At 41.9% G+C, this 25072-nt stretch overlaps 2 protein-coding genes across 2 annotated transcripts; both read right to left on the bottom strand.

The window, feature by feature from the left end:
* On the bottom strand, positions 1-23854 carry LOC125098263 (olfactory receptor 13-like). Its single transcript, XM_047726915.1, has 2 exons — positions 23776-23854; positions 1-958 (listed from the first exon to the last, which is right to left on the bottom strand). Exon 2 carries the CDS (start codon positions 946-948, stop codon positions 1-3), a length of 948 nt encoding a protein of 315 aa, XP_047582871.1. The 5' UTR covers positions 949-958; positions 23776-23854.
* On the bottom strand, positions 17781-18728 carry LOC125097406 (olfactory receptor 2A5-like). Its single transcript, XM_047724944.1, has one exon. The coding sequence runs from the start codon at positions 18726-18728 to the stop codon at positions 17781-17783; it is 948 nt and encodes a 315-aa protein (XP_047580900.1).
* Positions 23855-25072: the final 1218 nt, after the last annotated feature.

The raw sequence follows: 25072 nt of genomic DNA, 5'->3' as shown, positions 1-25072 counted from the left end.
TCACTCAGAGGCCCTACCCCAGCCTGTTAACTTGAGGAAAGCCCTCTTCACGTCTTTGTTTCTAAGGCTATAGATGATGGGATTGAGAAAGGCAGAGATAACATTGTAGAACAGAGCCAGTTTCTTGTCCCTCTCTGGGGAGGCATTGGCCCCGGGGTTCATGTACATAAACATGGCAGGTCCACAGAACATGGTGACCACAGTGATGTGGGAGGCACAGGTGGAGAAGGCCTTCAGTTGACCCTGGGTTGAGCGGATCTTCAAGATGGTGGCAAAGATGCAGACATAGGAGGCCAGAATGAAGGAAAGGGGTACCAGGAGAAGGATGAAGCCCAGGATGAAATCCACTTGGTCATTGAGGGATGTGTCTGCACAGGCCAGCTTCAAAACAGCAGGGACCTCGCAGAAGAAGTGATTGATCTCATTGGGGCCACAGTAGGGCAGACGCATCGTGAAGACAGTGTAGACTAGGGAACAGCTGATTCCCCACAATCCACAAAAGACCACCATTGCCCCACACAGCCATGGGGTCATGATAATCTTGTACCTGAGTGGATAACAGATGGCTACATATCTGTCATAGGCCATGACAGAGAACAGCCAGCCCTCAGTGATGCCCAGCACCAGAAAGATGTACATCTGGGCCACACACCCAACATAGGAGATAGTTTTCTTCTGGCAGATCAGATGTACCAACATCTGGGGCACAGTAGTGGTGACATAGCTCATGTCCAACATGGAGAGGACACTGAGGAAGAAGTACATGGGTGTGTGGAGGTGGGAGTCCATGTGAATCAAGGTGACAATGAGCCCATTGCCCACAAGTGTAGAGAGATAGAGAAAGAAGAAGATGTTGAAGAGGATTACATTAATGTAGGGATCCCTGGAGAAGCCCAGAAGGATGAATTCAGACACGAAGCTGTGGTTGTCCCAGGGGAAGTTCTGCATTCTCCTTCAGCTGCAGGAAGAGAAAGAGAACTACTAGTAACCCAGCGTAGGGTGCACATTGAGGTACCATGACGATCACTTGCTGACAAAGTCAGTGATTACTTGCATACAACTTGGAAGTAATATGAAGTCGGAGACTGAGGTCTAGCCAGAACGAGGCTAACTTTGGGAAGGGTAAAGGGAAGGAAATCTTCTTGGAATTCTCTATTTCTCAGGCCCAAATATATTTTTTTTTTTTAAGACTGCCAGAGACTCATTTTATTATATCATCCCAGCAAGGCCACCTGCTTTCTTGCCCTTCAGGAGCTACCATCACATAGTACATTGGGGTTCTTCTCCCCTAGTCCTGGCTATAGAGGGGGATGATGATCTGGATCTCTCCCATCCGTCTTCTCAAAAACCAAACACTCAGAACACTTTTCTTTGGTCCTTTTACCTTCCGATCATTACAGATATATAAAGGGGGTGAGTCAGAAATATGGGAGGATATATGAATCCAGAAATGTTAAGAGTTTTTAGAAAGTTTTACCCATGTCTGTGTTTCTTGAATCTTTTGAGTCTCTGGAAGCTTCTTCACATGTGATTTTATTTGAGATGAAGTTGTTCACCACTCTGCCTTCTCCTGGCTTTACCCACGAATTAAGGGAGGAATCTGCCTGATTGACCCTAAAACTATAAGAGAGTTAGAATAATAACCAGGTTTTTGTAGTTTTTGTTTGTTTGTTTGCTTAAAGGCAGCTTCAGTATCTCTGAATCCTTGCAGCCTGGTGGGAATGCCCCTCCCAATCTATTCCTTGGAGTTCTTTCTTTCTTGCAGTTGAGGTTTATGATTGGAAGAGAGACACATTTAAAGACTGTGCATGGATTTAGTTTATATCTTAAAAGTTAGGGCTGTTTCCTTGATTGTGGTGCATAGAAGGTGGTGTATTCTAGTGGAGCATGGGATTTGGAGTCAGAAGACTTGACTTCAAGTCTTGGTACTTCAACTATGACTCTATTCAAGTAATTTAATATCCCTGAACCCATTTCCTTCTTTGTAATTTCTGTGTAATACCTACCAGGAAGAGATCTTGTGAGAAGGAGTACATAATAGGTGTGAAGCCTCTAGCACTATGACTAGGACAGAGCAGGAGCTTAGTAATGTAAGTTCCCATCAAATTCCCTTCCTCATGGTGTCATTCATCAAATGGTCAATAAACACTAATTGAGCAACTCTTACGTACCAGGTTCTGTTCTAGGAGGCAAAGAGACAAGGACAAACAAATTATATTCTTAATTCTCAAGGAGCTTACAATCTGGTTGCAGAAATAGAGGAATAGAGACATAAACCATATTCCAATGTGTTAAGCACTATCATGGAAATATATGCTAGCAGTTAAACCTCTTTGCTAAGTACTAGGAATACAATAATAAAACTCTCTGCCCTCAAAGACCACACATAGGAAGGAGACTGATAAGCAATGAATGGCAGTCAAATGATAATTGCTAATAGAAATAAGTACAGGGCATCACAGGAGCCCGTTACAGAAGCAGCTAGGTAGTCTTTGGGAGTTAGACTTCTCCAAGAAGAGGACACATGATGTGAATCTTAAAAGATGAGCAGGAATTAGCTAAGTAAAGAACTTAAGGAAGAGTTTTTAAAAAGATGGAGTAATAGTTGTAAAGGACCATAACTAAGGGAGAGCTTTGTGAAAACACGGAGCACAAACCATAAACACGGACAGTCAGGCATCCACAGAGCACAAGCCCTGCACAGGGTAAGAGGGAAAAGATTGATGGGTATTAAGGAGGATTGCATGGAGTACTGGGTGTTATATGCAAACAATGAATCATGGACCACTACATCAAAAACTAATGATGTGCTGTATGGTGACTAACATAACATAATAAAAAAATAAAGGGCATTATATACCTTGATAAGGAGCATAGAGTTGATCATTTAGGTCATGGCAAGTTGCAGATGAGTTTCAAGCAGAGAAGTAATTCATTGAGGCTTAGGTTTTAGAGACATCATTTCTTGGGTGGAAGTTAGAAGAAGACATTGGAGGAAGACCACTTGAGGGGTATGGGGAAAAGGCAGAAGCAGTGGAACATTCTAGACAATGAAGAAGAGAAGAGAGATTAGAGAGAGGTATAGGAAGTTGAAGCAACAGAACTTGGTATCTGAGAGGTACGGAAGGTGAGTAAGAGGGAGAAGACAAAGATGAGCTTGACGTTTCAGGCTTGGGAACCATTTCAAGACAAAACTCGGGTAGAGGTGGAGGAGGGAGAGATGGCATGGAGCAGAAAGTAACTGGCAGGTAATGATTACCTCTGTTACAGACATAGAGCTTCAAACATGGGGTAGCCTTGAGGATCTGACCATCAGAGAATAGGACAGATAACCTTGAAACTCAGGATGGAGATTTAAGTGGAAGATCAAAATTTGGGAGGTAAATAAGGTACAAAATGGATGAGAACTCTCCTGGACACTTCAGATAAATTGCAAGGGATCAAAAGCTGCAACCTGGGGTGTAAGCATCCCTCAGAATAATATACTGCTTAAAATATAATAATGAGGAGTTGTGCTGGTCACACAAGCCTGCCTAAAGATGACCTTGAGAAAAACATGTACTAGCAGTGGGCCTCTGGTGGAGAGGATGATATCCGTCCTTGAAGCCCAGCAACTGGGGCTGCCTAGCTCGCTCAGTGTGGAACACCACCTGCTTCCCTTTCTCCTTGTCTCCCCTGCCTCAGAGAAAGCCTGCTGTTAAGATAATTACTTCAAGTGTGCTTGGGCTACTACAAATTCCATGCTGCTTGACCAGGCACACCCTACTCTTCTTCTTGTTTACCTATAAGACCTATGACGAATATATAACCTTCTTCTCCTTTGTTGGTTGTTATCTTGTATCTAATAAATAGGGGACTGAAGAGTTGCTCAGGGCGACAGTACTTTCAGCTGTCATCCCCTGCTCCCTTTCTCTTACAGCTGACTTGTTTGTGCCTCATTCTTCTCCTGAGCACCGTTAGGAAGTGGCACTGGGGCACAAATACTGGAGAGGTCAGCAGTGGAAGAGCCAGGGTCTGAGCAAGAGCGAGCTGCAAACTGAGGGAGCTGGCATCTCCCAAAGGGCACACAGTGCCAGACACTACAGAGAGGGCAGGAGGAGTAAAACTTTAAAAATATAATAATGTGGAAATTATTCTTGGCTTGTAAGTGGGAAATGTTGGTGGAGCGATGTCGGTGGAAATTAGACACCAGTAGGTTTGAGAAGTGAACTAGGTGGTGAAGTGGAGTAAGGAGGAGATATCTAAGGTTGGGACATAAGATGGAAGGAGTGTTTTGCTTATGTTGCCGTATTTTAAGAGAGAGGGGAGTTCAGAATGTATGTACACTGTGGGGGAAGCTAAAAGAGAGAGAGGGAGAAGTGACATTGCAAGGCCTCTGAGGCAGTGGGCAGCTGCAGGACGAAGGGCACAAGTCATGAGAGGCAGCTTTAGGAAGAGTACAAATGGAAGGTAAGAATGAGTTGCATACAGATCAGAATTTTCAAGATCATCTTCCCATGGACCAGTCAGTCTCATGACTTCTTCCTTCACAGCCTCTTACATAGATGGTGAGGAAGACAACCTAATCCAGTGGTTGAATCTCAAATGGATAGAACAAGAAGCTGATGTCAAGAAATGTTGATCCTGGGATCAAGTCCTATATTGCGGTCTCTGCTCAGCGGGGGGCCTGCTTTCCCCTCTGTCTCTCTGCCTGCCTTTCTGCCTACTTGTGATCTCTGTCTGTCAAATAAATAAATAAAATATTTAAAAAAAGAAAAAAGAAAGAAAAGAAAAGAAATGTTGTAGCACAAAGTTAAAATCCTCTGTTCCTTCCTTAGGTTGAAAAAGCCAACCATAACAGCATAGGTGGGGTAGCAGTTCATTGGGCAATAACTGAGGACTGAAAGTGGATCAGTGTAAGGAAACTTTCTAAAAAGTCAATGTTACGGGCACTTGGGTGGCTCAGTGGGTTAAGCCTCTGCATTTGGCTCAGATCATGATCCCAGGGTCCTGGGATCAAGCCCCACATCGGACTCTCTGCTCGGCAAGAGCCTGCTTCCTCCTCTCTCTCTGCCTACTTGTGATTTCTGTCAAATAAATAAATAAAATCTTAAAAAAAAATAAAAAGTCAATGTGAGTGACAACATTGAGAAAGGATGCTGACAGATAACGAAAGGTGTTTTGGAACCATATCTGCAGTAGTCAGACTCCTGTGGGGGCAGATTTCTCATTTCTGGGGCCACATTTTAAAGGGAGTGTGGATATGTTGAAACAGGATATAAAGAAAGGTCTGGAAGCCACATCATATGAGTGAGAGTTGAAGCAATTGGGGATGTTTGCCACGTGGAATGAAAAGTGAAATGCATTCTGGAAGCCGAGGGCTGACTCTCTGAAAGGCTTTCCAATGGAAGACTAATCTCAGACTTGTTCTGGGTGGTCTCAAGAGTACAGTTGGGAGTTACATTAGGGAGGCAAAATTCAATGTAATGTAACCAACTTACATTAGTGAGGGCAGTCCACTGATAGAATCAGTTGGCCTGGAAGGCTGTGAACTTGCTGACCCCATGATAGGATCAAACAAAATGTCAAAATGCTAATGAATCATTGAACATTATGTCAAACACTAATGAGGTACTATATGTTGGCCAATTGAATTTAAAAAAAAAAGTACACAGTTATATTACCAAAGAAAAATGTCAAAATGCATTGTGACCGATCTGCTGATGCGGCAGGAGTTTCTCTGGTCTACTCTATCTGGAAGAGTTAAAGACTTTGCCATCCCTCTGTGCTCTCTTTCCAGCTTCATCTGGACGTGATGTCTGATGCCTGGACAATTGCAGTAGGCTCTCGGTAGGCATCCCATCCCCAGTCCTTGCTACATACACAGTGACCAGAATATGGTACAGAATTGAGGAAAAGAGGAGTGTAGCAGGGGAGGGGATGGAAGGGCCAGGAATAGATGAATGGCCTCCAAGTCCACTGTGAGGCTTCTCTGCAGCTACCCCAGGGTCTGGCCTGGAGCTGTACCAGAGAGGAATGACAGGATATTAGTATCCTGTTTGGAAGCAATCATTTCCCTCCCCTTCCCAGTTAAGAGCATTGCAAATCTTCCTAGTTCTAACATCCCCCTCCAGCTCCTATCTTCTATAACTTGTCATCCCCACTTTCATCTCTCCTACCAAGGCCTTGTCCTATATTCTCCATGGAGAGCCAACTGTGTTAACTCCATAGCAGCAACCCTTCATTTCCTTCCACCTCTCTCCCCCTCAACTGAGGAGCACACCCAAAAGACAAGGAGAGAGAGAGAAGGACAAAGAGACAGACAGGTCACTGTACAAAGAGAAATCAATGCCACAGGAAGACAAAGGTCAGGAAGCTGAGCAGATGCCCAGGAGGACCTGAAGTGGATAGAAAGGAAGGAGTCAGGCATCTAGTGAGACAGGTGGGGACAGGCCTGGGTGCCCAGGAATGGGACTGCATGGCTCGGGCCCCTGCCTCTGCCCCTTCTCTCCTTACCTGGCACTGGACTCGGTGTGGGATGAGCTGGGAGCCTGCTGGGTCCCTCTCTTGTATTGTGCTCCTGATCCTCAGGGAAGACAAATCAAGTAGCTTCCTAATGAGCCTCTGTGTTGTGGGATTCTCCAGGGCCCATCACAGCCTTCCCAATCCCTGACCATACTTCACCTTCCCAGACTGGCACTCAATGCCTACAATGCCCAGGTCTCCAAGCCTCTTAGCTCAGTACCCCTCAGCTCTCCACAGGCTTCCTCCTACTCTGCCTTCAAGTCCAAGGGGACAGATGGGTGGGTATCAGTTACCCTAAGTGCATGGATTGAGAAGTGCAAGACGTAAGGGTCAGGCAGGAAGGCTAGGGAAGTCTTCCATGGACCATAAAGAATCTATAGAGGTTTTGGGAAAAAGAGGATGGCAAGGAAGGGCTCTGTTCTGCTCTCAGTCCCCGGGGCCCTGATGCACTCTCTCCATCGTGCCCTGCTGGGTACTGGCCTATGTTGTGCTCTGACATCTTGTGCTCCCCAAAGACTGTGGCTCCCTGCAGGGAAGAGAATATACCCCCAACAATTGTGAGTTCTTACACAAAACCTGGCTCAAGATGAACAATTGATAAATATTGCACATGGGAGCAAAGTCCTGACCAGTTGGAAGGTCTGAACTCAAATCCTGGTTCTGCCACTTACTGATAGTATAGTATTGGACAAGATACCAGCCTCCCTGTACCTCTTTTTGGACCAGTAAAATGAGGCAATAACAGTATAGGGTAGCTGTGGGGATTAAATATGATTAGCTAGGAGGATGGACAGTGGTAAAACATGCATATTGTTTATGCTTGACATGACTCCCTAGTGTATGTCAGATGGTTGATCTGCTTGTCCTACAAACATGTATTTCCACGAGACTCTGAGTGATCAGGCCCCACAACATCTCCTCAATCTACTTCTTGCTTGGAGCAGGACACATAGAAGGTACCTCATAATTGTGTACAGAATCTGTCCCAAGCATAGATGGAGGAGACAGCCCCTTGGATGACTTAAGGTGAGAAGTCTGAAGTAGCCTTCTTTGATTTGAAATCACTGTCACTGGAGTCCAACACTAGTGCTACTCGGAGATGGCAAATGGAGTTGTCTTATGTTCAAACTCTGGTTGGTGGCAACTGCCTAGAACACTGATCAGGAAGATGCTGAGCCACCCCAGGCTCACTGAGAAAGACTGCCGTGATTGATCAGTAACAGCTGCCATGAGCACTGGAGGGAGGTTAGTGGAACATTTTGTAGGTATTAGTATGGTGTTTCAAAAGCCTCCTTCAAGTTTTTATCATTCTTTTTATTAGTATGTACAGTTCAATTCAGCAAAGTGAGTATCCTGTCCAACACTGCCTGTGCTCATCCAGGAGAAAACCTCAGCTGACTTTCATCCTCCTATCTGCAAACTCCCCCTATGTTTTTGTTGAAGAGAAAGAAAAAAGAAGGCATTAGTTATGTTAAACAGAGCAGGGAAAGGGGGTAACACCTTGCAGCCCATTTTCTTGCCAGTTGCCACCTATTTCTTTGCTACCCTCTGGAGGAAGTGGTATGCAGTTCTTCTCCCCACTTCATGTCCTACATTCTTGCCCAAAACCACTGTAGTCAGGTTTCACCATCATCATGTCACTATGCCTGTTGGTTTGGCAGTGGTGGCCAAGAGGTGATCTCAGCTTCTAATTAAACAGAATGAAGGTTTTCTTCCCTAGTGAAAGGATTCCCCCTTTGAGCACTAGAACCTCCAAACACACAAAACCCGAAGTTGCAGAGAGGAAGCAGAAATTTCTCCAGAGTAGTAATTCATGTATTAGAGAGAGGGACCACTCCCATCACACCTGGATCCGTATGTCCCTTCAGAGGGAGATGGTACCATATAGTGATTGCTGTTTTAAATCACAAACTGCATTCTTTACAACAACACTAGAACCTTACAGGATGTTTTCTCCCATGTGACATGATAATGGAACCTTCAGTAGTAACTCTTTCATCCCATTAGACCCAGATGTTTCTGGGTGTTTGGGCACAATGAGAGACCATTGAGTTTTGTGAGTGTAAGGTCATTGTCATATACATATATATACACACACACATATATAAAAATATTTTTTGAGATAAAGTGTGTCTCTTGTTCAGAGATGATGCTGCAAGGGATACTATGGCGATGGATAACACTGTGCTCACTGTGACAACATATGCTATGATAACTGGTAACATATGCTCACTGTGCATGTGTATGTAGCACATGATTATGTTCATGTTCTGGGTCATGGAGAGGCACATCCACATGACCTTCTCTAGATCCCACATCATTAATCCTCCAATCTTCTTCTTTCCAAGTTTCTCCCATCCCATTAGCAACTGCCCATGAAATAGTGTATAGCCACACTGAGGGGCCTCTTTTATTCCCTGTAAAGCAGATAGCCAGATATACACTTAATATGTGATTCCATTTCTATAAGATTCTTTTTCTTTTAAGAGTTTATGTATTTATCTGGCGGAGAGGGAGAGCTCAAGCAGGGGGAATGGCAGGCAAAGGAAGAGGAAGAAATACACTGCCAATGAGCAAGAAGCCTGATGCGGGGCTCGATCCTGTTGGGTCCATGGTCAAAGGAACGAGACTGATACAAAGCGAAGGTCAAGCAAAGCTTTATTTTGCGCCAAGCATCGAGAATCAAACCGACCGTTCAGGGCCGTCTCTTGCAAAGAGGTGACCCCTCCCTGCCTTACAGACTAACTTTTATAGAGCAAAGGCCATGTGGTTGAGCCTGGCCACACACAGGTGGCCAATTGAATTACAATTCACCCTATAGTAGCTATTTGAACTAGCCTATCACTCTGGTCAGAATTGGCGCCCAAAATGCGCCCAAAAGGCAGGGCCCACATTCTTTGGTAGTCAGGGAGATAGTATGTACGCTTTACTGATTGGATGTTTCCACCTGGCCTGACTTGTCCTTGCATTCTGGGCTCTGTTGTCTCTCCCTGACCTGACACGTTCTGGTATATGGGCTGTTTTATTAGGAGCTGGTCAGCCATATTTTACCCTTTTCCCAGACCTGTTTCTAAGTGAGTTCCTCTGGGGGGTAGGGTCAATCTAAGTTCACTGCATAAACAACAAAATGGCTGTTCTACCAAGGTGGGGCTGCTCCGGCTAAGTAGATTTCAGTGATGAAGTTTTAGAATATAAGTGAGGTTCAGTGGGGTGGAATCTGGAGCCAATGACCAAGAAAGAATTCTTGAGACATCTTTGGTGCAGAGTGGTGGTTTATTAAAGCACAGGGACAGGACTCATGGGCAGAAAAGCTGCTGCCCCAGGATTGTGAGGGGTGGCAGGTTATATACTATGGGGTTGGGGAGGTAAGGAAAAAGAGAGGTTTCAAAAGAACTTTCATATACTAAAGGTGACCTACATGACACGGGAGGCCTTGAGGCCTTGCCATTGTCAAGGTTCTTTCCTCTAGCAACATATTAACATTAAGATAGTTGGGAGATTCCTAAAGAATGTCACATCTGTCCCACCCAGGAGTGGGGGTGGGGGCGTTGCATGCTGTCAGCTTTTGCTTCGTCCTCAGCCAGCCTTCTGATCCCTCATCACCAGACCCTGGGATCAGGACCTGAGCCTAAGGCAGATGCTTAATCAACTGAGCCACCCAGGCGCCCCCATTTCTGTAAGATTCTTGAAACGACAAATTAAAGTGATAGAAAACAAGTCAATAGGTAACAGGGTGAGAATTTTGGGGAGGGATGACTACAAAGTGGGTAACATGAGTGTCTGTGGAAATGGAACAGTCTGTGATAAAATATCATAGAACTCATACTGGTTTGCTAGGACAGCCGTAACAAAATCCTGCAGACTAAAAGAATTAAGCAAAGGAAATTCGTTTTCTCACAATTGGAGGCTGAAAGTTCAAGGCCAAGTTGTTGGCAGGGTTGGTCTCTTCTAAGGTCTCTCTCCTTCGCTTGCAGACAGCTGCCTTCTTGCCACGTCCCCACAGGGTTTTTTCTCTGTGTGCAAACATCCCTGGTGTCCCTCCGTGTGTCCTGATTTCCTCTTTTTATAAGGACCCCAGTCAGATTGGATTAGGGCCCACCATATGACATCATTCAACTTTAACTACCTCCTAAGGCTCTATTTCCAACTGTAGTTATATTGAAGATTAGGGCTTTGACATGTGAATTTGGTGAGGGACAGGGGAGACACAATTCAGTTTGGAACAAAACTTCCAAAAAAGCTAAATGCATATTAAAAAAACTGGTGGAATCTGAATAATGTCTTTGGTTTAGCATTGTAACCAATGTTCCTTTCCTAGTTTTGATAATGTACTATGATATGTAAGAGGGCGTCATCGAGGGAAGCTGGGTAAAAGGCACACCAGAACTCTATGAACTCTATGGTTCTTGCAACTCCTTGTGCATCTTAAGTGATTTCAGATAAGTTATTTAATTTTTTTTAATTTATTTTTTCAGTGTTCCAGGATTGTTTATGCACCACACCCAGTGCTCCATGCAGTACATGTCCTCCCTAATACCCACCACCAGGCACCCATTCCCCCACTCCCCTCCCTTCCCAAACCTTAAGATTGTTTCTCAGAGTCCAGAGTCTCTCATGGTTCATCTTCCCTTCTGATTTCCCCCAGTTCACTTTTCCTTTCCTTCTTCTAATGTCCTCCATGTTATTCCTTATGCTCCACAAGTAAGTAAAACCATATGATAATTGACTGTCTCTGCTTGACTTGTTTCACTCAGCATAATCTCTTCCAGTCCAATCCATGTTGATACAAAAGTTGGGTGTTCATCCTTTCTGATGGAGACATAATATTCCATTGTATATATGAACCATATCTTCTTTATCCGTTCATCTGTTGAAGGGCATCTTGGCTCTTTCCATAGTTTGGCGACTGTGGCCATGGCTGCTATGAACACTGGGGTACAGATGGCCCTTCTTTTCATTACATCAGTATCTTTGGGGTAAATACCCAGTAGTGCAATTGCAGGGTCATAGGGAGGCTCTATTTTCAATTTCTTAAGGAATCTCCACACTGTTGTCCAAACTGGCTGCACCAACTTGCATTCCCACCAATAGTGTAAGAGAGTTTCCCTTTCTCCACATCCTTTCCAATATTTGTTGTTTCTTGTCTCGTTAATTTTGGCCTTTCTAAGTGGTGTAAGGTGGTATCTCATTGTGGTTTTAATTTGAATCTCTGTGATGGCTAATGATGATGAACATTTTCATGTGTCTCTTAGCCATTTGTATGTCTTCTTTGGAGAATTGTCTGCTCATGTCTTCTGCCCATTTTTTGATATGATTATCTGTTTTTTGGGTGTTGAGTTTGAGGAGTTCTTTATAGATCTTGGATGTCTGCCCTTTGTCTGTAGTGCCATTTGCAAATATCTTCACCTATTCTGTGGGTTGCCTCTTTGTTTTGTTGACTGTTTCCTTTGTTGGGCAGAAGCTTTTTATCTTGATGAATCTAATACCTTTACCTTTTTAAAAATTTATAATCAATTAATTAACATATAGTGTTATTAGTTATTAGTATTATTAGTTTCAGAGGTTTTCAGAGATAGAGTTTAATGATTCATCAGTTGCATAAAACACCCAATGCTCATTATATCAAGTGCCCTCCTAATGACCATCACCCAGTTACCCCATCCCCCCACTTACCTTCCATCCAGCATCCCTCAGTTTGTTTCTTTAAAAAAAAAAAAAAGATTTTATTTATTTATTTCAGAGGGAGAGAGTTTGCAAGCACAAGCGGGGGGGGGGATGGGCAGAGGGAAAGGGAGAAACAAACCCCCCGATGAGCAGGGATCCTGATGCAGGACTCAATCCCAGGACCCTGAGGTCATAACCTGAGCTGAAGGCAGATGCCTAACCACCTAAGGCACCCAGGCACTGTTTTCTATAGTTAAGAGTCTCTTACATAACACAATAAAAAAAATTTTTTTAATCAGCTTATTGAAAAAGAAAAAAAGAGTCTCTTATGGTTTTTCTCTCTCTCTGATTTTGTCTTATTTTATTTTTCCTTCCTTTCCCCTATGTTCCTTTACCTTTTTATATAAGTTTTCAGATCTACTTGTTCATATCAAAAAAAATTTCTGCTGGGATATTGATAAGAATTGCATTAAACTGTAGACTAATTTGAGGGAAAATTGGCATCTTTGTTATGTTAAATTTTCAATCCAGGAGCATGAAACGTCTCTCCATATATTTACTTCTTTGATTTTTTTTTCATCTGTGTTTTACAGTTCAACACAGATACTGTACATGTTTTGGTAATTTATACCTAAGTATTTAATTTTTATGATGCTAATGTAAATAACATCATATAATTTTAGTTTCCAATTGTTCATTGCTAGTATATAGAAATGTAATTTATTCTTGCCTGTTAATCTTATATTCTGTGACATTGCTAAATCCATCAACTAGTTCTAAGAGTTTTTATGTAGAATCCTTGCCTTTTTTCACATGGACAGATAGGTTATCTGCAAATAGAGACAGTTTTACTTCTTCTTTTCTTATCTTCTCTTTTCTTGCCTTATTGCACTGGCTAGGACTTCCAGTACCACTTTGAATAGGAGTGGTGAAAACAAACTTCCTCATTTTGGTACTGGTTTTAGGGGGAAAGCACTTGGGCTTTCACCATTATTTATGAGGCTAACTGGAGGTTTTTACCAAAAATGGTCACAGAGAGTAAATTTCCTTTTACTCCCAATTTGCTGAGATTTCTCTCTTTTTTTTTTTTTTCAAATTATGAATGAGAGCAAGGGCATTCCAAGCCACATGCATTTGAGCCTTATGAAAATATATTTGAATGATATGTTTGCAATTCTTGTTGTCAAAGGGACTGGAGGCTAAGATAAGTGTTGGACTCCTTAAGATGTCTCCTAGCCAAGTATTCTATGTGGGGCAAGGAGGATGAAGAATTATTTTTCTGGACTGAAAGTAGTTAGGAAGCTTCCTGAAGAAGAGACCTGCATGAGTCCCTTACGTTTGAACAAGTAGATAGTAAGCCAATGCTGGACAGAGCTCTTTGGGTGGAACAGCCTATGCAAAGACCTGAGCAGTCAGGACTGGCCAGAGGAGAGGGATCATGCCAGGAGGTGAGAACATTAAATGGGCCTGCTATGCATTTCTACTGCTTTGAGAACTTGAAGAAGGAAGCCCTTTTAGCTCCAGAAGATGATCCTCAGTTGCCACCTCTAATGACCCAGAACAATTATCCTAACAAGTCCCCAAGAAACACAATCAGCATGTTTTGCTGACAATTCTTTTTTTTTTTTTTCTTTCCTGGAGATAATCAAGTCTCCTCTTTCCCCACAGTTTCTCTCCTTAGAGGTTGTGGCCTTCAGGGAGGGGAAACCTTAGGACTACAAATACTTTCCTCCTCAAGATTCCACATCACTCTTATAGTTCTCATTCCTTTAATGCTTGGGGAATGCTAAGAGTGCTCTGGGCTAACAATCCTCCTAAATTTATCTTCTGGAGAAAGTTGCTAATGAGCAAAACTCACTTGTAGCATTTAGTAATCTTTTAGGCTTTCTTAATGTTCAGATAATCCTTGGTTTAAAATAAAACTTTTTTCTAAGTAGCTAAGAAAAATTGGAATATTTTGTTGATTGAATCCTATTAGAAAGATGTGTAGAGAGCAGTTGATTTTAAAAAGGTTCATTTTATATTGCCTTCTGGAAAGCAATTTAATATTGGTCTGAATTCAGAGTGACAGAAATTTGATTTGCTTTGAGAGCATTAGAAATACTTTAGTTCCTGGTTAATATGGCAGCTGATGTGATTGTGTCTCACTAATTTGTGTGTGTGTGTGTGTGTGTGCTGAATGTATGATTCCGTATATGCAGTTAGTTATCATCATGAGTATCTAACCCACACATCCTGACCTCACAGTAGACCTGATCTTAACATTTACATTTGACAAATACAAGCTACCATTAATAACTTAATGAACATTTTCTAAGGTATCTAGCTTTGAAGACAATGACTCTCTAATGATAATTCATATAATCATTTAAGTTTTGAGGCCTCTTCCCATTTGAACTTAAAAATAATTTTATATTATAGCCCAAGTCAGGTATGATCACTATCTCCATTTTAAAGATTGGGGAACCAGGGGCACTGAAGTGGCTCAGTCACTTAAGCATCTGACTCTTAATTGAGCCCTAAATCAGGCCCTGAGCTCAGCAGGGAGTCTGCTTGAGATTCTCCCTCTCTGCCCCTCCCTCTACTCTCTCTCTTTTTCCCTCTCAAAAATGAATAAATAAATCTTTAAAAAAAATAAAATAAAGATTGGGAAACTGAGTTCCAGAGAGATTAGTTGTTTTTTCTAAGTTCTCAACAAATTAAGGAAGGATTAAACCTCAGGGCTCTTCCCATTGTCGCCCTGGTCTTTCTGGTGACAAAATAAATTTAAGAGTAAGTTAGTTGTGGAAATCAAAACACTCTATTTGTGAATAAAAGACTAGGTTGCTGGAAGCTACAGTTGCAGGTATGTATAATGAAATGAGAGAGAGACCTAGGAAAGTGAAGAGGAGCTGAAAGAAAAATTGGGGAGATTGCAGACCAAGGACAGAGGTGGGGCTAGGAAAAAGCACTCAACAAACACTTACTGAGAAGTTAATGGTCTACAGCACAATGCTATTTTTTTAGCCTGTGGAATGCTGGTGAGGAAGATCTAAAGAGTCCAATAGAGCTCTAGACTTCATGGATTTGACCCTATAGTTGTGACTTAGAATGATAATCCTAAGTAAACATTTTCCTCAATACCATCACATCCATTATTTCAGCTGAGCCTCAAAAATATCTATTAACAATTCAAGAAATAGCATAATATAACCGATGGCATTTAGCAACTCACTTAATCTTCTTGTGCCTCAGTTTCTTTGTATGATGAAGATAATAATACCTATCTCTGGAGTTAATACTAAGTATATATAGTATATTAGTAAAATACTAAGTATATATAAAGTGATACCACTTAGTGACACCATATGCAAAGCAATCAATAAAGTCAGTTATTATTACTTAAGCACAATGAGTATCATAAAAAAACATTTTACAGATGTGGAAATTACATCCCAGAGAAGTAAGGTGATCCTTCCAAAGCTGCAGAAGATCAATGACATATTTAATTTTTTTCCTATTTATTTTTCTTTCTTCTTCTTTTTTTTTTTTTTAAGATTTTTTATTTATTGGGACGCCTGGGTGGCTCAGTTGGTTGGGCAGCTGCCTTCGGCTCAGGTCATGATCCCGGCGTCCTGGGATCGAGTCCCACATCCGGCTCCTTGCTTGGCAGCGAGCCTGCTTCTCCCTCTGCCTCTGCCTGCCACTCTGTCTGCCTGTGCTCACTCTCGCTTCTCTCTCTATGACAAATAAATAAATAAAAAAAAATTAAAAAAAATAAAAAAAAGATTTTTTATTTATTTATTTGACAGAGAGAGATCACAAGCAGGCAGAGAGGCAGGCAGAGAGAGAGGAGGAAGCAGGCTCCCTGCTGAGCAGAGAGCCCGACGCGGGGCTCGATTCCAGGACCCTGAGATCGATTCCAGGACCCTGAGATCATGACCTGAGCCGAAGGCAGCGGCTTAACCCACTGAGCCACCCAGGCGCCCCCCTATTTATTTTTCTTATAAAAATAGAAAGTCAGTGATTTTTTTGTCAGTGATTTTTTTATTACATTAAAAGTGAAGGTGATTATAAAACCTTTAAAATATTCTCAGTATGATGATGAAAAAAGAAAAAAAGTTGAACACTTCTCCTAGAAAGCCACAAGCCAAAGGCAATTATTTCTTGGCTTTTTTTTTTTTTTTTTTTTTTGCTCAGTTATGTAAATGTCCATTTGTGGGAACAATGGAGTTGATCCAGAATCTCATTTTATTTTATTTTTTATTTTTTATTTTTTTATTGTGTTATGTTAGTCACCATACGGTGAGTGCATCAATAATTTTTGATGTAGTGTTCCATGATTCATTGTTTGCATATAGCACCCAGTGCTCCAAGCAATCTGTGCCCTCCTTAATACCCATCACTAGGCTTACGCATTCCCCTACTCCCTCCCTTCTAAAACTCTCCACTTGTTTCCTGGAGTCCATAGTCTCTCATGGTTCATCTCCCACTCCGATTTCTCCCCTTTCATTTTTCCCTTCTCCTAATGTCCTCCATGCTAGTCCTTACATTTCACAAATAAGTGAAACCATATGATAATTGACTTTATCTGTTTGACTTCTTTCACTTAGCATAATCTCCTTCAGTCCCTTCCAAGTTGATGCAGAAGTTGGATATCCATTCTTTCTGATGGCTGAATAATATTCCATTATGTATATGGGCAACATCTTCTTTATCCATTCATCTGCTGAAGGGCATTTTGACTCTTTCCAGATTTTCCAGTTTCCACATTTTGGCTATTGTGGACATTGCTGCTGTGAATACTGGGGTGCATATGGCCCTTCTTTTTGCTACATCTGTATCTTTGGGGGTAAATACCCAGTAGTGCTATTGCTAGATTATTATATTGTTTTGTATTGTAGGGTAGCTCTATTTTTAATTTTTTGAGGAACCTCCACACTGTTTTCCAAAGTGGCTGCACCAATTTGCATTCCCGCCAACAGTGTAAGAGGGTTCCCCTTTCTCCACAACTTCTCCAACATTGGTTGTTTCTTGCCTTGCCAATTTTTGCCATTCTAACTGGTATGAGGTGGTATCTCAATGTGGTTTTGATTCGTATTTCCCTGATGGCTAATGATGATGAACTCTTTTTCATGTCTGTTAGCCATTTGTATTCTTCTTTGGAGGAGTGTCTGCTCATGTCTTCTGCCCATTTTTTGACTTGATTAACTGTTTTTGCGGTGTTGAGTTTGAGAAATTCTTTATAGATCTTGGATATCAGCCCTTTCTCTGGAGTGCCATTTGCAAATATCTTCTCCCATTGTGGGTTGCCTCTTTGTTTTGTTGACCGTTTCCTTTGCTGTGCAGAAGCTTTTGATCTTGATGAAGTCCCAAAAGTTCGTTTTCACTTTCGTTGTCCTTGCCTTTGGAGACATGTCTTGAAAGAATTTGCTGTATTTAAGCTTTGAACACAGTTCTCCCTGAGTCCTTTCCTAATATTTTTAGTGGTCAAATTAATGCAAAGTGTTTTTTCTTTCCAGATATTTTCCTTACCTTGGGCTCCTCAACCAGTCCAGTGACTCCCATGGAAGTGTGGATGGGACGAACAGAGATCAGAGATGAGGGCACTGTAGGTAGCCTCAGTTCATGGCCTAATGACCATCTTCACTTATTCCAGTTAACTTGAGGAAAGCCCTCTTCACATCTTTATTCCGGAGGCTATAGATGATGGGATTGAGAAAAGCAGAAATGACATTGTAGAACAGGGCCAACTTCTTGTCATCCTCTGGGGAGGCTTCAGAGCCAGGCCTCATATACATGACCATGCATGGAATACAGAACATAGTGACCACAGTAATGTGAGAGGCACAGGTGGAGAAGGCTTTTATTCTTCCCTGTGTGGAGCGAATCTTTAGAATGGCCATAAAGATGCGAACATATGAGGTCAGGATGAGAGATAATGGGATCAGGAGCAAGATGAAACCTAGGATAAAGTCCACTTGGTCATTGAGGGATGTATCTGCACAGGCCAACTTCAAGACAGCAGGAATTTCACAAAAGAAGTGGTTGATTTCATTGGGGCCACAGTAGGGCAGATTCATTGCAAAGACTGTATAGACAAGGGCGCAGGTGAGACCACAAAGGGCAGAGCTGACTGCCAGGACTACACACAGGGTTTGACCCATCTTGACCCCATAATGGAGTGGATAGCAGATGGCAACATATCTGTCATAGGCCATGGCTGCAAAAATCCAGGTCTCAGTGATGCCTAAGGTCAGGAAAATGTACATCTGGACCACACACCCAATATAAGATATGGTCTTTCTCTTGCTTATTAGATGGACCAACATCTGGGGCACTGTGGTGGTGGCATAGCTAAGATCCAGTACAGAAAGGATGCTGAGGAAGAAGTACATGGGGGTGTGTAGGCGTGCATCTACTCTGATCAGGGTAACAATGAGCCCATTGCCCAGGACTGTAAATAAGTAAAGAAAGAGGAAGAGGAAGAAAAGGATCCAGTTGGTCCTGGGATTTCTGGAGAAGCCCAGGAAGATAAACTCAGTTACAGAAGTGTCATTTCTCCAGCCTCGGCTACGCATGGCCTTCATTCTGAGGAAAGAAGAGAACATATTCCTGAATCCTTTGCTGTCTCAATGAGAGGACACCACATGAGATCCACAAATGCAGGGACCAAAGGCATCTCGCAGCTAAACAATCAAACCAAGTATGCACTTCCATGCCCAGGGAACATTCTGTTCCAATCGGCCAACTGTAGCTCCAGGCACCTAGTAGGGATTCTAGAAATATGTATTGGTTTGTCTAACAAACTAGCTGTCATAATATTCCAAGGGTGCTCTGGAAGGAATTGTACCAGCAGAAGTCTTTTGAAGAATACACACACACACACACACACACACACACACACACACACACCCCATAAACCAAAGTACAGAGGCTAGAAAAATAAAAAATGTTTTATAGTAAACCAAAAATTGTAGTGGTCTCTGTAATTCTTTTTTTTTTTTTTAGAAAAGAAAATAGGGTTTATTTTTTTAATTTTTTATTTTTTCAGCATAACAGTATTCATTATTTTTGCACCACACCCAGTGCTCCATGCAATCCGTGCCCTCTACAATACCCACCACCTGGTGCCCCCAACCTCCCACCCCCCCACCCCTTCAAAATTCTCAGATCATTTTTCAGAGTCCATAGTCTCTCATGGTTCACCTCCCCTTCCAATTTCCCTCAACTCCCTTCTCCTCTCCATCTAAAGTCATTCTTTCAAGTATCAAGGCTGTTAGGTGTTGGAAAGGACAGTGTAGTTGTGAAACAAACAAAACCCCTAGCTTCTTCTCTTTGCTTTCTTCCTCTCTGGTGCTGTACCATTGAAAACCCACATACCATAAGTTTTCAGGAACAAGGAAAGTTTCAGATAATCTTTTTGGGGGAAGAGGAATCTTTCCCCTAGAACGTTTATCCCCTTTTATACTCTCACTTTCCAGGCCTACCTGCAGTGATTACAATTATAAAGAACAAGTTGGCAGATAAAGATGGTCAGAGACTCAACAACTGAAACCTAGAGAAAACGTCTGTGCCCCTGACATTTCTCAAGAAAATGAAGCATATTTACTTGAGAATTAGGTGCCTGTATGTCTGGAAGCTTTTCTTAAAAACCAGTAAGGGCTCTTTCACAGTCATATTCTCTCAGGAGAGATTTGGGTAGTGGGTAAAATTCCAGTTAGATCGGGACTCAATCCTTGATCGAAACGTGGGCAGACCTGGATGACAGAACATGTCACTGACCAGTCCTTTTCTCTTTCTCCTTGCTTTAGTCCCTAAATGACTGCAACAGAACACAGGCAGCTGGGTGTACCCCTTTTCCAGACCCAAAAGAAAGAAATGGTCATTTATAAAATGGCACTCTATAAAAATGTTCTAATAAATATGATTTCACTAGATTATCACCACAACCCATGGAGGTCAGAATTACTATTCTCATTTCATAAAGTCAGCCATCTGAGGTGAGACAGAGTAAGACTCAAACTTCCAAGTCACATGCTCTTCACACCACATTAAGCTAAAATGTCTCTCACACCATTAGATTTCATGCAGGGTTTAGCAGTTATCGAGCACAAAATAGGCCCACTTTAGGTGACATTGTGAGAGAAAACTGACCTGTGTAATCACACTTGTAGAGGGCAGAATGTGCATATTGCATGGCTTTGCAAATGGTCAGGTCTTTTCATAAGAGAACCCTAAAACCTTGGATCGGTATTTCGGTAACTGGAACATTGACTGGTAGTGAAAAGGCTGAGAGCTGTCAATTTGGGTTAAAATAATGCCACATGAAGTCATGGACAGGACTCAGGCTCAGAGGGATGAGAATAATAACACTGATACTCATTTAGAGATGCAATGGAATGGTGGCTAGTGGGATTTGAATATAAACCCTCACTCTGATTGCATATACAATCTAAGGCTTTAAATACTGGTGTATGCTGATATATCTTTTTTTAAATTAATATATAATGTATTATTTGTTTCAGGGGTACAGGTCTGTGAATCATCAGTCTTACACAATTCACACCACTCACAATAGCACATACCCTCCCCAGTGTCCATCACCCAGCCACCCCATCCCTCAGCTCCCTCCCCTCCAGCAACCCTCAATTTGTTTCCTGAGATTAAGAGTCTTTTATGGTTTGTCTCCCTGGTCCCATCTTGTTTCATTTTTTGCCTTCCTACCCACCACAACTCCCCGCCCTGCCTCTCAAATTCCTCATATCAGAGAGATGATATGATAATTGTCTTTCTCTGGTTGACTTATTCCGCTTAACATGATACCATCCACTCGTTGCAAATGTATGCTGGTAAATCTGAACTATATTTCTATCCCAGATTTCTTCTCTTAATTCATCTATCCAATTGCCTCCTTGCCATCCATCTTCATTTGGATATCAAACAGGCATGTTAAAATAAGTATTTTCTAAGGTCAAACTTCTAATCCCCTATAAGCCTGCTCTTCTCACAGCTCAACTAATGGCAATTCCACCCTTTAATGTGGCTTAGAGTTTTTAAAAAAGCAACTTAAAGACTTTCTAACTTTTCTCTTTCTCATCAGCAATATTGCCAGTTCTCTTTAAAATATGTATCCCAAAAAAAGATCACTTCTCATCATCTACACCATTACTGGTCCAGATCATTATCTTCTCTTGCCAGGAATATTGCAATATCCTCTAACCAGTTCCTGGGAATCCACTCCCTTCCCCTACCGTCTATTCTTAGCACAGTAACTACAGTGATCCTATTAAAGTATAGGTCAGGGGGTGCCTGGGTGGCTCAGTGGGTTAAAACCTCTGCCTTCGGCTCAGGTCATGGACTCAGGGTCCTGGGATTGAGCCCCACATCGGGCTCTCTGCTCAGCAGAGAACCTGCTTCCTCCTCTCTCTCTGCCTGCCTCTCTGACTACTTGTAATCTCTGTCTATCAAGTAAATAAATAAAATCTTAAAGTATAGGTCAGATCATTTAAATATTACATAAATCATCCTTTCAAACTTTCTAGCAGCTTCAGGTAATGCCCAGAAGAAAAACCAAGCCCCCCCCCATCACTTCCCTGGCTCCATCTCTTACCTCCCACTTCTCACTCTGTCTGTCCAGCCAGCCAGCCTTTTGTTGCTCCTTATTCAAGACATGTTCTTACCTCAGAGTTTTTGCACTTACTGTTCTCCCTGTTAGAAATTCTCTTGCCCCTTCATCTCCTTCAAGTGCTTGTTCAATCTTCTCAGGGAAGACTTGAGTCTTTCTGACCATCCTGCTTAAAACTAAGGTATCCCACACTCCCTTTCCTGATCTCCTGTTTTATCTTTCTTCATCGTAGTTTCTTCTAATATACAATATAATTTTAACAGTTTCCCTCACAAGAATGTAGGGATTTTTATCTTCCTGATTGATTGTGTACCATCAGATTCTAGAACAGTGCCTGGAGTGGAGTAGGCATTATAAATGTTGGATGAACAGATGGACTGAATCTGAGCTGGGCCTCTGAGGGGGCAAACCACTGGTGATACTTATGATGGAACTATATTTAGTGCTGAACTTGGCTTCCTGTAAAGCTAGCTATTGTGCTAAGCTCATTTTGGGCTTTCCCTTGCACTTACATAGCTCTCCACAGGTTTCTAAATAAGAACTGGACCAGACCATCTACAGACAGACATCATCAACAGTCATCCCATAAGGCCACAAGGTCAGTACTTGCTATTATCTAGGTAGAATCCAAAGGCTGCCCAGAGAAGTTTTTAATTTTTGGACCTGCAATTTAAAAGGGAAAATGACAAACTAGAGCTTGTCTACACAGAGAAAAGAGCTTTTCAGTAAAGGACCCATGAAACCATGCTATTGAGGGAAGAGTGGAAAATACTAGAATGCTTAGCTATGGGATTTATGAGGAACCAGAGAAACCTCACCAAAGACTTCATAAGTTGTCCTACAGAGAAAGGTGGAAATGTATGCTATGTGTTCTCAGAGAAAAAATTAGAAATGATTAGTGAAAGTTGCAGGGCAGGGTGGGGTATGTGTGTGTGTGAGGGGGGCAAACTTTAAGCTCAATTTACAAAAAAACAAAAAAAAAAACAAAAAAAAACCCAAAACAAAACTTCTGGTGATTAATCTGCCAGATAACGAAACATTCTGCTGGTAATGGGAAAGTGAAATGACAAGTTCTTCATTTTGAGAAGTGTTTAAGCATAAGTTGTAAGTCTATATCATTTAGGGGCACTATCACTTCTTTGGAAATGAAGTCAGGATGTACAACCTTAAAAGTCCCTTTTACCACAAATATCCTAAGGTTCTAAAACTCAATGATACCAAGATTCAGAGAATCTGAATCTATGATTTTAGGAGTGACTTTTCACTCTGCACCAACCTCATAACACAATCTAGAGTCAAAACAAAGTAATATGGTACTGATGAGAACCAAGGAAGCCTGAAGGAATGTGGGAATGCTGTATTAGTTAACTGGAATGTGAAAAGTTGAAGGATAATTTAAAGATTTTACTGGCTTATTTTTGCAGAAATATGCACGGTATGCTATGATTGGTACCCAGGAGAGGTTATTCTCCTGCCTTCTGAGCAAGCCCTATATAGGCTCTATTGAGGAAGGAAAAGGGAGAGCCTAGAAAAAAGAGCAGGCGAGAAGCTAAAGGAAGGATGTTATTATAAAGACTGCTTTAAATCTTTATGTTTTCTTGTTGAAAAGACTTTATTTTTGTCTCCTTTGAGAGAATGTTCTAAGAATCCAACCAGGGAAATATGGACTACTTAAAAAATTGTTAAGTAGCTGCTGTATGTAAATCACAGGAGGCCAACACAAGATCCAAGGTGGAGTGTGGACAAGAAACATCCCAGAAGAGTATTTCCACTGAAGAAGAACTAAAACGTCTTCCTCGGTCTTTCCTGTTCTAGTCTTTCTTCCATCCATCCCCTCCTACACACTGCCAGAGAGACTGTTCAAAAAGGCAAACCGACCATGCTATTGCCCTGCTTGAAAGTCCTTCAGGGGCTCCTGTTATCCATGAACTGATGCCCAAAATCCTTAGCAGGGTGCTCAATGCCCTTTGGAATCTGATCCTTACATCTTGACATCCTACCATTACTTCCTGTGCTCCTGCTCAATCCTCAGCTTTTATATGGTCCTCCAGCTAGGCATGGGTTTTGCATGGTTGAAAAAAATTTTTCATTGATGTCTGTGGCTGCTTTTGCTTATGACAAGAGTGGAGAAGCAATGATAAAAACCATATGTGTCCCACAAAGCCTGAAATATTTACTGGCCCTTTACAGGCAGGGTTTGCTGACTCCAGCTGAAGACAAACCAACTTATTCATCACCATCCTCTAAATATTCCAGGTCCTTTCATAAAGTTGCTTTCCATGAAGCAGTATGTACCAAGGAGGCAGAGAGACTCTGGGATCAAAGAAAATTAGGTTTGAATCCAGCTCTGCCACTTACCAACAGCACAACCAAGAGAATCATTTACCTCACTAAACCTTCATTTCATCATTTGTAGGGAGCACCTGTCTGGCTCAGTCAGTAGAACATGAGACTCTTAATCTCAGGGTTGTAAGTTCAAGCCCCATGTTGGTGTACATATTATTTAAAAATAAAATCTTTTAAAAATGCTTGCATTTCATCATTTGTAAAATTGGGAGAATAACATCTACCTTGAAGGTTTTTTATGATGATTGAGTGTTATCTTAGGTGTAACACTATAGCAGTAAATATCTGTTATTATTGCTACTATTATCATCAAATGACTCCCCAGTTAAAATGCCCTTCTCTTGTTTTCTCCTTTTTGTAAAAGCTCTTGTGATTCTCACCATATTTCTAGGCTATGATAACACCTTTAATATGTTTCTGTTACTCCCTATACATATGCTGGTACACACACTGGTTTGTGGAATTCCTTAATTGGAGAATCATGTCTTACCTTTCTACCTCCAGTTCTTAGCACAGAAATGGGTAGTGGATTGGATTAATGACTTTGTGAAGTTATGCCGATGGTTTAAGGGTTTGTTGCAAGGATGGGACTCTCAGCCCAGTGGTTTCTCCATCACTTTCTTTTTCAAAACTAGTATCCACGTTTTCTTCTCTCAGGGCTTCCCCTCAAGATACCCACTCCCAGCACAACTAAAATCCTCTTCTTGGCAATTTGTTAGCTGAAATGCACAAAGTTAAATGGAAAATAAGAGAAAACAAATCAATAACGCATGAACTGTACTAGCTGCAGATGACTACCCTTTGCCAGAGCTCTGGCTGACAGGAATCTGGTATGAGTAGCCTTCCCAGACTCCTGGTCTTGTCCTGCATACCCTTTAACTATCCTCCCACTCTGATCCCAAATTTAGTACACACCCCTCCTTCACACTCATGTCTCACAACTGCCTTGGA

Source organism: Lutra lutra, chromosome 4 (genome assembly GCF_902655055.1).
Source record: "Lutra lutra chromosome 4, mLutLut1.2, whole genome shotgun sequence".
Classification (NCBI taxonomy): domain Eukaryota; kingdom Metazoa; phylum Chordata; class Mammalia; order Carnivora; family Mustelidae; genus Lutra; species Lutra lutra.
The sequence above is the reverse complement of the archived record's forward strand: the minus strand, read 5'-3'. Positions and strand labels throughout refer to the sequence as shown.

Excerpts from the sequence above, each read along its gene's own strand:
- LOC125098263 (XM_047726915.1), bottom strand. The coding sequence starts at position 948 with ATGCAGAACTTCCCCTGGGACAACCACAGCTTCGTGTCTGAATTCATC.
- LOC125097406 (XM_047724944.1), bottom strand. The coding sequence starts at position 18,728 with ATGCGTAGCCGAGGCTGGAGAAATGACACTTCTGTAACTGAGTTTATC.